Here is a 12,781-nt window from a genome sequence, read left to right on the forward strand (position 1 = left end):
TCACTATGAAGTCTTAGGAACACAAGAGGCTTGGATGGTTTGAAGACCACATAATGGAGGTCAGCTCTGTGGGCCTGTGTTATCTGGGTGCCTGAGACAGGTATTTCTGGAGGCGAAAACAAAGTGACTTCAACCCTCAGGATGTGGGCTGGCAGCCTGGAGAATGAAGGACTAAATTGTAAATGAAAAGAATGAGCACACAGAAGAAACTGTACAGAGTGCATAAAGGAAGGAGAGGTGAGCAGGTCTAAAGTAACAACACAGGGGCCCAAATCCCACCCACCAGGAAATAAGACTAAATCATAACACTGAAAAAGTCTGCAGGGGAGTGCATGGTTATTTCCAAATCCTTTCCCGGTGATGCTATATATATCACGATGAATCCCTTCTTCATCAATCTTCCCCAAGAAAAAAATTAAAACTATATTCCATACACACTAATTATTACAAACTTATTTTTATATAAGCTTGGGAGTACAAATTTAAGTTATGGATGAAAAATAAAACAACTTCACGTTCTAGATTTCTTTTTAAAGATCTCATGAATACAGTGTAAGACAAATGCTTGATAAAATAGCACAGCAGGGGACAGGTGGGATGAAGCCATTCCAGTGCACAGGTGAGGACGCAGCCCAAACCCTTCAGCTCATCTCTGCCGCCTTCTCTGGCCACCACCCAGACGATTCTCCTGCCAGTTCTAGTCCACCTGACTTTCCATTTTGCCTTATTTTCCCCTTGCATGACAATGTCTCTTCACAAAACAAGAACATCTCTGGTTATTTTTAGTAAGTCCAACTTCAATTTTTTCTGTCATTTTTTTTCTACTGTGAGTTCGACTGCTAAGGTAATTTTAAAAAACAGTAACAAGAGGGGCACTGGGGTGACTCAGTCAGTTAAAGGTCCAACTCTTGATTTCAGCTCAGGTCACGATCTCACCGTTTATGAATTCGAGCCCTGCATTGGGCTCCACGCTGACAGTACAGAGCCTGTTTCTGATTCTCTCTCTTCCTCTCTCCCTGCCCCTCCCCTGCTCACACTCTCTCAAAATAAATAAATAGACTTAAAAAAATTTGAGGGGCGCCTGGGTGGCTCAGTCGGTTAGGCGTCCAACTTAGGCTCAAGTCATGATCTCAAGGTTTGTGAGTTCGAGCCCCGCACTGGGCTCTCTTCTGTCAGCACAGAGCCCGCTTCGGATCCTCTGTCTCCCTCTCTCTCTGCCCCTCCCCTGCTTGTTCTCTCTCTGTCTCAAATAAATTAATTAAAAAAAATTTTTTTGAAAAAAAAAATTAACAAGAAACTCAGCTAAAACTTTCATCAAAATTACCTTGAAAACTGAGACAAACTGGCCCCCTTCATCTTAACTGTTGATGTAACTGGCCCCTCTGCATTACTAAGGAAGCAGCACTGAGACGGAGCTGACACAGTTAAAAGAATGTTGGAGACCAGTGAATATACCCATAATCCAAAGGTGACATTTTCCCTAAAGTTGCTTCAGAAAAGTGAGTTTAGGGGGAGGGAAATCACACTTACAAGTCCACTTATGGCTATAATCCAGATGTAGGAACCAGAGGTGAAAAGCTATAAAAGAAAAAAAAAAGGCAACTAAAAATTAAATCCAACCACCAGTCACAGCATACTTCTGTTTACGTAACTACAGTGATATCCATTTAAATAGTAATTGTATATCTCTTAATATAAACAAGTAGAAAATTAATAAGTATCAATTCTGTCATCCAAAAGAAAATGATATACTTTTTCTTTTTTTTAAACCAAGCTCTTAGCCTTCCCATAGCCTAAAATAGACTGGTTGCACCTAACCCACTCCTGTGCAAAGAAAAATGAGTTAAATTCAAGTATATTCTTATTTATAAATCGACATTAATTGATTTAAACAAAGCAAAATACCACATACCAAGCAATTATTACAATCAACAACATACAAAATGCGTAGTCACCATCCCATGCCTGGTGCTGAGTAATGGCAGGTGACATTAGTTTCCACAGTTCTCTCATTTTAATTTCTCATCACTGTCACTCTAATTTTGGACGGGCCGACTTGTGTGAGCACACAGGCATGTCCAGCGCTGCTCGACTTACCTGCTGTGCCTCTCATTCCAGACCACTCAGGGAAGAGCAAACTAGACAATGACACTGAAGTTAATCCATGCAAAAGTAATCAGAATTAAGCCTCATAAAATCTCTCCCTTTGTTTTCCAAATCATTTACATAGGAGAGTTGTGCTGAGGTTAAACAAAAAAAAGTCGTAAGACATTCAAAGTGTTGCTGTGAGAAGGGAAAGATCTAGAACCTACTGTTTGTTCATATTTATACCATTATATTGGGTGTATGAGGACTTCTGCTCCTAGACAAAGAAGCATGACCAGGGGTTAAGTACAGACACTGTGCTAAATGGAAATCTCAAAGTTCTGCACATTTATCAAGGATCTATAAAAAGAGAGAGAGAGAGAGAGAGAGAGAGAGAAACATAAACAGAAGAGAGATACAAAGGTAAGAGAAGACAAAGTACAGGCAAAAAGGAGGCTGACAAATTTTGTTCTTAGTGCTACCTTACAGAGAAAGGAGCACTGGTTGCAAATTTAAATTTAATCCCTTGATCTAAAATTTAATCCTTTTACCTAGTGTAAACGACTTTGAAAATAAAAAGGATGAAAACTATGTGGAAAAATATTTTTCTGTAGTTTTATTCTAAAAATATAAAGAATAATAAAATAGCTAACACTTTTTTGCCATTGTTTTATTTTGTTTTTGTTTGTTCGCTTTTAGCTAACACTTTCATAGCACTTACTATGTGCCAAGCATCGATCTTAACGCTTTTCATATATTAAAGTTATTGAATCCTCCTAATCACCCTACAAGGTAAGTTCTATTATTAACTCTATTTTAATCATAAAAACGGAGAGGTTAAGTAACCTGCTAAGATCAGAGAGCTGGCAGTGTACCCAAGAGGTCTGGCTCTGCCGCCCAGTGATCATGACCTCCAAGCTGTCATGTCTCATACACGAGTAAGAAGAGCGTATCATTAATTCCGTCAATAAAAAATTATTTCCTTTGGACTCTTAAGCCCCTCATCTTATTGCATGTTTGGTCCCAATTGTGTCTGCTCATGCTTTAACAGTAGGTATGTTTTTTCTCACTGCTGGGCTCCTTGAGGATAAGGGTGCTACATCTCATACTTCATTTTATCTTCCACAGCCCCCAGCATAGGGCATTACGTGACTGGCTCTCAAGCCATCTGATACCTTCAGAAACATTTTTGCTCTTCTGATAATAATTAAAATCATTCAATCATTCATTCATTCATTCATTCATTCATTCATCCAATGTCCCTGGCTTCAAAAAGTGTTATGCAGGAGACAGAAAGACACAGAAACATATGTGAAGGTCAAGGGAGGAGGGAGGTAGGGAGAGAATAGAAACTTAGAGAAAAAGGGGTCCCCATTCACATCAAGGTGGGGAGTGGTGGGAGTTGATACTGAATAGGCAAAAAGAACCCTGGATGCCATTTATGGTAAGGACTTTAGATGTTATCAAAAGCCAATGAGGCATCTCCACCTCTATTTCCCAATACTAATTTCTACCTCACCAAAAAAAAAAAAAGGAAAAAAAGAAAAAGAGAACATTCACAATCTCAGAAAAACCAATAGAGACAGAAATTATTAATTAATATTGGAACCAAATGACTTAGTTCTTACTATCTGTTTGGATTATCTTGACCGACCAACAGTATTATCTCTAATCCTTCAAGGAACCTTGTAAGATAGACATTATCATCCCCACTTTATGGATGGGCAAATGGAAGCTCAGAAAAGTGACAAAGCAAATAACTACCAAAACAAGTAATCAAACCAAAGTCCACTTGGCTCCAAAGACCTTCCATAATGCTCCACTTAATGCCTACACCATAATTAATAAAACAACATTTTTCACCCTCAAGGATGCTCTATAACTTTAGTTATATAAGGCACTATAGAGTCAACAAGAGGCTCCAAGGGTTTTCAAAACTGACCCAAGTCTCATCTCCTTGCTAAACTAGAACTTGGGTCTCCTGCCCCAGGTCCAGGGTACTCTTCTATCACCGCATTCTGCCTTCTGCTGTAACTCTTTTTAAAAAGTAAACATGCGGGGCGCGTGGGTGGCTCACTCAGTTAAGCATCTGACTCTTGATTTTGGCTCAGGTCATGATCTCACGGTCCTGAGACTGAACTCCATGTTGGGCTCTGCACTGGGCATGCAGCCTGCTTAAGATTCTCTCTCTCTCTATGGGGCACCAGGGTGGCTCAATCGGTTGAGTGTCTGACTTGAGCTCAGGTCATGATCTCACAGTTCGTGGGTTTGAGCTCCACATTGAGCCCTGTGCTAACAGCTCCGAGTCTGGAGCCTGCTTCGGATTCTGTGTCTTCCTCTCACTCTCTACCCCACCCCCCGCTCATACTCTGTGTCTGTCAAAAATAAATACACATTTTTTTTTTAAAAGATTCTCTCTCTTTCTCTCTCTCTGCCCCTCTCCCTCACTCTCTCTCTCTCTCGCTCAAAAAAAAAAAACAAAAAAAACCCACAAACTAAAATCTTTAAAAAAGTAAACTGCCACCGCAAATCCTAGCAGTAAGAATAAACTGCAGAAAAGTGCTATTAGGTGATACATTAGGAAGGATAAGGGAGAGTAATTATATGCAGGCTGAGAGATGAAGAATATACATTTCATGAGAAACAGTTGTAAAAGTGGTGAGGAAACACTCACCCCAGATGAACCATTGATAACACCTGACAGCACGCTAGACAGGTTGGAGGAAATATCAAAGGTTAAAAGGGGAGGGAGGAGGGCATTTGACAGAGACACTAGTATCCGGTTTGATATATGTGGGATAAGGAATGTTATGAGTATTAACAGTGGATCAAAAGGCCATGGTGCTGCAGGGAACAGCAGAATAAAAGTTCACATCAAAAGCTCTGAGAATGAAAGAAAAGTGAGGAGTATTACAGGGAGAAAATGAAAATCGTGTTATCTTCTGTCACTTGGCCTGGAACCCAGCAGAGGTAGGTCAATGGCGCTGGATATTGGTGAACATAACCTTTTCCAATTTAGATCAAACAATAGGAACTCTCGAAGGTCTTCGAATCAAACCACTTAGCAAAGTGGCCATACAGCACAGAAGTTATAAAGTTGGTAAGGCATGTCTGGTTTCTTCTTCAGCGCTCTATTTGTAACACTGTACTCATTAATTTTGACAGTGAATTTCCACTTTCCACCTTTTGACGGGTCTCATTTGTTTCCACTTCATACTGTGATTTGTAAAAGGTACTTACACGGAATTGTACAATGAAATTAAAATATTTTCCAGTGATACAAATTACAGTGAAAGCTCTTATCAGATTTCTAAAGACTATGAAAGTATTCTAGTACATTATATACCTTGATGTTCTTGTTCTGTAACACTTCCTTTGAACATTTGATATAGATCATGAAGCCAAACTTATGGGGAAAAGAACATTGTTTTCAAGGAGATCAAATGAGAAAAAGACATCCCCCCCATACCAAAAAAAAAGATCTGGTTAAAGAAACATGAACATAAAAATGCATACTATACCTGTAGTCCCAATATATAAATCAATGTCTTGTTTGTGATGGACAATGGGCCCAGAATTTGTGCCACTTGGACTCTCGGTATGGAGCAGTAAAATGGTACAAACAGAGCAAACACAGGTGCCAGGCTATGCAAACAAACAAACAAAAAAATCACTATAGTATAATACTCAACTTAAAATACGAATAGCAAATATATATTTGAAGCAACACTGCTTATTTCTATCTGAAAGCATGGTCTTAGATATACAAACTAGATTCTACATGTGCATCACATCTGAAATAATTTGTACTTATATAATATATAACACTTTATGAAAACTCTAACTATCTAAACACTTATTGACTCTCCTAAAACTATTGCAGAGGTGGTTCAGCATCTACTAATTGTCAGGCATTGTAAGAAAATTTAAAGTTGGCACTGTGTTTTCTTCCCATGAATGACTTACATCTAATGAAAGAGATTTTCACAAAAGCAACAAACGTAATCTATCATGGTCACATCCCAAAGTCTCCTCTCACACTGTCCAACTATATCACCACAGCGCTTGACACTCTTCCCACTCCTACCTTTCCTTCCTCAAACCCCTTCTTCCCCCTACCTTAAAACCTGTTCTTGCTGGTCCCCCAGATTTCTCCTGCCACTCTTCTTCTACCCTCTCCAGGGCTCGCCATAGCCTCTTCTTACTCCAGTGTCTCCTTGTTATCGTCTCGAGCCATTCCATGGCATGGATTATGAAAATGGAGTCCCCAAACTGTCAGCCTGTCCTTCCCCTTGGTTATGAAACTCAATTTGATACCTTCAACTTGACATACTCAAAAGTCACGAAGTGTCTTTCTAATTAAAGTCTTGTTTCTCTCCAGTCTATCTCTTAACACTGTTGACACACAAAACATAACACTGATCATGTCACACCCCTATTTAAACCCATCCTTCCACAGGCACCCCAGATCCAAAGAGGAAATGTGAATATTAGCATGAAATAGCAACGCCCTCCAATTCGTGCTTGTAAGTGTAGTTTCTTATTAGTATAATGTAGTGTAGTCTTTCTCTCCCTTCACCCAGTCTGGCTCCTCCCCACTATCTCAACCCCCAAAGATGCTCCCGGGGCACAGTAGGCTCTTTTGACTATTCACTGACACAAGTTATTCTTTCAACCTAAATGTCCTTTCTACTTTTCTGCTTAGGAAACACTTCTGGCACGTGACAGCCCAATTCTTTCCTGTAGCCACCACTCCAGCTCCTCTGGGCAGCCCGAAGCTCCCTCCTCTGACCTACAGGCTCCCTCAGTTTCACTGTTTCAGTCAATTAGTGAATCTCCTGTGCACTACATGAGGCAGCAGCCCAGCTACAGGAGCTCCATCTATGTCTATGAGTAAGAAGCAGTCTCTAACCTCCAGGAACTAGCTCCAGGATTGCACACTCACATTCCTGCAAGGGCTAGGCAGGGAACACGAATGAGGAGAGTGGTCTGGAAACACGCTCGCACCCATTCATCATTAGACGCTTGGCGTAATGACTCAATATAGCCTTTATTTTTCCTTTGTAGTTTTGTTGTTGTTGTTTTGTGTGTTTGGTGAGTGGCATGAGTACACCTTTACCATAAAAAAAAAATGCAAGAAACGTTTTCATTTCCACTTTTGTGGAAACACAGAATGCTCTTGGCCTCTTGCACAAAATTTTCCCTTCTCTGATAGAGATCATTAAAAAAAAAAAAAAAATCACTCACTGTCCTCTCAATTCTGCTTCCAAAAACAGAGTGAAAGCAAACATACAGTACAAATCTGAAAGATGGCAGCAGCATCTATAGGCATCTACAAGAATACAGCAAATACTAGAAGAGGGAAAACCCTAACTAGTGAGCACCTAAGTGTCAGACACTGGATAAGGACTGGAGACACAGACGCAATCTTTCTCAGTCTTGCAAGAAGGACGATGGAGACAGGGCAGCCAATGTATGTAGGCAGAACAGTGGATCAGCTTCAAATGCCTCACTCATGGGGCGCCTGGGTGGCTCAGTTGGTTGAGCATCCGACTTCGGCTCAGGTCATGATCTCGCGGTCTGTGAGTTCAAGCCGTGCATCGGGCTCTGTGCTGATAGCTTGGAGCCTGGAGCCTGCTTTAGATTCTGTGTCTCCCTCTCTCTCTGCCCCTCCCCCGCTCATGCTCTGTCTTTCTCCCTCTGTCAAAAATAAACATTAAAAAAAATATATGCCTCCTTCATCTGGCTCTCCTCCTAGACAGAGTACCTCCCATAGCAGGGAAGGAAATGCACCTTCCTGGATCCTCCAGCATGTGCCACAGTGCTTGGCATAGCATGGCAGCCTCATCCGATTGAGGGCCATAAAATAATCCTTATTCTTGAACAGCTGTATGATCATTTATTTCAAAATGGGATAGTAATTATGAGAAGAATAACCTAGTGGCTATAATTCTAGTCTTTTTTATTTACTTTTATTTGAAGTAGTATAATTAACATATGGTGTTGTAGCAGTTTCAGATGTACAATACAGTGATTCAACATTTCTATACATTACTCAGTGCTCATCATATGTACTCCCTTTTTTATCTAGGGTTAGAGTTAAGGTTAGAATTAAGGCATGTGCTTAGTATCCTACAGTTCAGAGACCTCTCCAGGGGATCAGGGTTAGGGTGTTAGGGATAGGGGTCAGGGGTTAGGGTATGCCTAGTATTCTGCAGTTCAGGGATCTCTCCAGAGACTAAAACCCCAGACTTCTGCTGGGTTGAGAACAGACTAGGCATCCATCTACCCAGCTGATACTCTAGTACTCTTTAAACAGATATTTAATTAGTCCTTCTGCATTTATGTCTACCTTCACACTCATTTACAGAAATACTACCAATTCTTAACTGTTTCAGTTCTTCTCCAGGATAACTAGGCTGGTTCTCAGTTTTTCTTCTTGTGTGTTCTGGAAGCCACTTTCTCAGATCTAGGGTAGGGTTAGGGCTTTCTTTTTTTTCCCACATTCCTGCCAACACTTGTTATTTCTTGTCTTTTTGATTGTAGTCATTCTGACAGATTAAGATATCTCATTGTGGTTTTGATTTGCATGTCCCTGACAACTGAGCATCTTTTCATGTGTCTGTTGGCTATTCGTAGGTCTTCTTTGGCAAAATGTCTATTCAGGTTGTCTGTCCATTTTTAAATTGAATTATTTGTGGGGCTTTTTGGTGTTGTGTTATAGAAGTTCTTTACATATTTTGGATATTAACCCCTCATCACATAAATCATTTGCAGGATCTTCTCCCATTTGGTAGGTTGCCTTATTGTTTTATTGATGGTTTCCTTCACTGTGCAAAAGCTGTTTATTTTGGTGTAGTCCCAAAAGTTTATTTTTGCTTTTGTTTCCCTTCCCTGAGAAGACATATTTAGAAAAAAGTTTGTATGGCCCATGTGAAAGAGGTTACTGCTTATGTCTTCTAGGAGTTTTATACTTTCAGCCCTCACATTCAGGTCTAATCCATTTTGAGCTTATTTTTATGATCACATTTTAACTATACAGTGTTTTAAAAAGTCTATTAAATTGTCAGAAAGCACAATATTTTATTTAGCATTGCATCCTCCTAATACCTAATGTAAATCCTTACACATAATTGACTCTCAAGATTTGTCTGATTATAAAAAAACTGACAAAGCAATTTTAATGAACACAGACTTATTTTTTAATTTTCAATTTTTTTTTTTTTATTTTTGAGAGAGAAAGTGTGTGCAAATGGGGGAGAGGGGCAGAGGGAGAAAGAGGGAGAGAATCTTAGGCAGGCTCCACATAGGGCAGGGCTTGATCCCACAACCCTGGGATCATGACCTGAGCCGAAATCAAGAGTCTGACGCTCAACCAACTGAACCACCTACACGTCCCCATCACCAGGTTTAGAATGGTTTGTTAGGGAACGAAAACTATCTGATCTACTTTGTAACCATCACCTCTGCTGATCTCTCAACTCTGCACACTCAGCAGTCTTAAGAATTATTCAGCAAAGATGCAAAGTTTACTAATTCCACAAGAGAAAATAATTTTATTCTCCATGAAATTTCAAGCTTTGAAATGTAAAATAATAGAGGAAATAGCTTAAAATGTTGGCAATAGCTTTCTATAAACAAACTTCCTCTTTGTGACTGTAGTTGAATGAGACATATGTCCAAGAGCAAATCCAAGCAAATATGTAGTCGTCTTTCCTGAAAGAATATTCTGGTTGTTGTGTAGAAAATTCTTCTCTTCCTCATCCAGTAAATGTTAATTGACCTCCTTTCCTATTCCATGCCAGACCCTGAGCTACACATTCCCTCTCAGAATTAATCTCTGCAACAGAGACTTATTTAAACTGCCATTCTAAATAATACACAAAAACTGTTTTGTTCCAATTCAACTTACTTAACTCAAACAAAGTTGATTAAGTAGCTGTGTATTCTTTCTGTTAAAAAGTGCAAGTTAATCACTCCTGGGCATAAAATCCTCCAGTGAGTCCCCAGACAAGAGTAAAAGCCCAAGCCTTTACAAAGACCTACATGGCCCTGCATTCCAGATCTCAGACTTGGTCTTCTACTCCTACTTGTACTTGACCTCCCCACCACTCGCTGTCCCTGTCCCAGCCATGCTGGACAAGGTATGTCTCACTCCAGCACCAGCAGGCACTTGGTACTCCAGGGTGCGTGCCTGTCCTGGCCACCTTCCCATAGACGTGGTGCCATTTACTCCCTCACACCCTTCCGGTCCTTACTCAAAGAGCTCCTTCTCAGAGAGGCCCTTCTTGGCTGCCTCATTCTAAAGTGCACCCCTTACCCCACCTCACAGACCCATCCCCACTCTGCATTCTCTATTTCCTTTCCCCACAGCACCTATAAGCTCCTAATCTGCTGTGTGACTTATTTATCCTCTATCTCCCCGACTGGAGGGAAACTCCACAGAGGCTGGGATTTCTGCCCGTTCTGCCCGTTTTGTTCATTGCTTTATCACCACTCTCTAAAACCATGCCTGGCAGACAGGAGTTGCTTAAAAAATATTTGCTGAATAAATGAGTTTCTCTTTAAAATGGCAAACTACCCAGAATTTGCCTTTTATTTAAAAAAGCATCTTGTTTTATTATTTTTAGTGGGATTAAAACATACAGTTTCATATATACACTCAAAATATGGCCTGTGGGTCTCTTGGTAATAAGAAGAAAGCTCTATTTTGGTTGTACTTGAGAGATCTCACCACAGAACATATTCTTTGAGGTACTTAATTTATAGAAGTTCCAAAAAAGTGTAAAGGATGATGTTACAATAGACAATCCGAAGCCACGTTCTTATTTGAGGTTACATTTCAATGTAAACTAAGACAAAACTGATAGGAATTTTTAATGACCACAGTTCATGTCTTATATACCAATAAAAGAAGTTTAAAAATTCCTTAGAAGTTATTAATCACTGTATAGTTTTAAATGATGACTAAGTACTAGACCACATACACCCATAATACAAAAGCACACATTTCAGACCACGAATATACAGGTTGTTTTGTAGAAATTTCCGTTGCTATTTCTATACACACAGACTTCACAAAATATCATAATGTTATTAGTCACTGACCAGTTTTTCTCTTTTCCTTATTTTATGACACAACATATGTTCTGTATATTGTCAACAATAATTCAGTTTGACCCTTTCCAAACTGTGAATAGCTAACTTCTGGAAGCCCTATCTGACTTAAGCATATGAAGGTGAAGTAAAGAAAAGAGGAAAACAGGATATAATTCATTCATTCACTATTTCAACTGATGTCACTAATATTTATTATCTATTGTATACTCACAATTGTACTTAAAAGAAGAAAATAATAAAACACAGTTCAGGTCACGAATGTCCATCTTATCTCTTCTACAGAAAAGTACATTGACTGCACTTTTATAGTACAGCAAAAGAAATCCTGGTAACTTTCAATAACAATAAAAATAAGGTTTGTGGGCTCATGAAGTTAACGCACACTAAACCCTCACAGCATCTCACAGGACAATCAGCCTGCACCCTTTTCTTTATATATTCAAACACCCTAATACCAAATAGAGGTAGATCCAGTTCGCTAGAACATTTACTTTACCTAGTTGAGTTCTTCATCATATAACAATGCTTTACTTAATAAAAACTCTTTCAAAAATTAAAAACCAAAACACCGCACCAGGATGTTCTTTCAACAAATCGAGAAGCTTCTCAACACTGTCTTCTTCAAATATTCTTCAATCCAAGTTTTAAATAAATTCTAGAATATTTTATCATATTTATCACCAAATCATAAAATATCTATATTGCCCCCTCAGGATTTTTGCACTAGGAATTATCTTGGCGATCATTTACTTCAGTACCTTTATTTTACAGACAGTGAGGTGGAGGCACAAAGAATTGGGTAAGTTGTTGCTCTTCTGTTTGACAGTGTTCGACATCTCCAGCATTTTAGAGCTTAGAAGAACCTAGTAAGCTTCTAGATGGAATGATACCACTGAGGGGATGAAGCCCCTTGGCCCTTCTGACAGATTCTGGAGTGGAAGATGTGAAGTCAGAGTTACAAATTCCTACCAAATGATTCAATTCTCCCTGTGTCATCCCTCAAGACAGTCAACCAGTTTATGTAGGCACCTAAATAAGAAAGAGCCTCTTCCATTTTTTTTTTTTTTATGACCCTAACTTTTGGGAACTACCTTCATATTTTGACTTGAAAGCTGTCTCTAGTGGCTTCCTCTTACTGGCCTTCTTTCTATTCTCTGGAGTTGGGAGGACTGACATACACAACTAAATCCTTCTCTATGGGACAGTTTCCAGTGCATGAGGAAGATGATCACATCTTGGCCAAGCCTAAACATTCTCGGTGTATTCAATCATTTCTCCTAAGACCTGGGATCCAGACCCCTTACCAGCCCTATCACATGGTCATCTATGCCCTTCGTAAAATGCAGCACGCAGAACTGACTGGGAATGGCCAGGTCAGTTCTGGGTAAGTGTAACTATCACCTCTCTCATTCTGACCACTACACTGCTATTCATTAGCCTACACAGAAGTTGCATTTGGATAGCTAATGCTGGTTTAAACTGAGCCACCTAGAACTGAAAGGTGAATAGCACAGGTCTCCATCCTCTGCAAAGGACTGGGCTATCAGCTGTAAGATGTCCCCCTTCAACTCTTCGC

General features: G+C 39.7%; 1 protein-coding gene across 5 annotated transcripts in view; it reads right to left on the reverse strand.

Moving 5' to 3' along the window:
* Window positions 1–12,781, reverse strand: part of UBAC2 (UBA domain containing 2) — a 182,323-nt gene that overhangs the window by 56,498 nt on the left and 113,044 nt on the right. For all 5 annotated transcript variants that reach the window (XM_060636806.3, XM_060636807.3, XM_060636810.3 and 2 more), the window contains 2 exons: window positions 5,607–5,730; window positions 1,531–1,578 (listed from right to left, as the gene is read on the reverse strand). In XM_060636806.3, the coding sequence (XP_060492789.1) occupies window positions 1,531–1,578; window positions 5,607–5,730 (172 nt within the window). The remainder of the gene's footprint in view (window positions 1–1,530; window positions 1,579–5,606; window positions 5,731–12,781) is intronic.

Source organism: Panthera onca, chromosome A1 (assembly GCF_046562875.1).
Source record: "Panthera onca isolate mPanOnc1 chromosome A1, mPanOnc1 haplotype 2, whole genome shotgun sequence".
Taxonomy (NCBI): Eukaryota; Metazoa; Chordata; class Mammalia; order Carnivora; family Felidae; genus Panthera; species Panthera onca.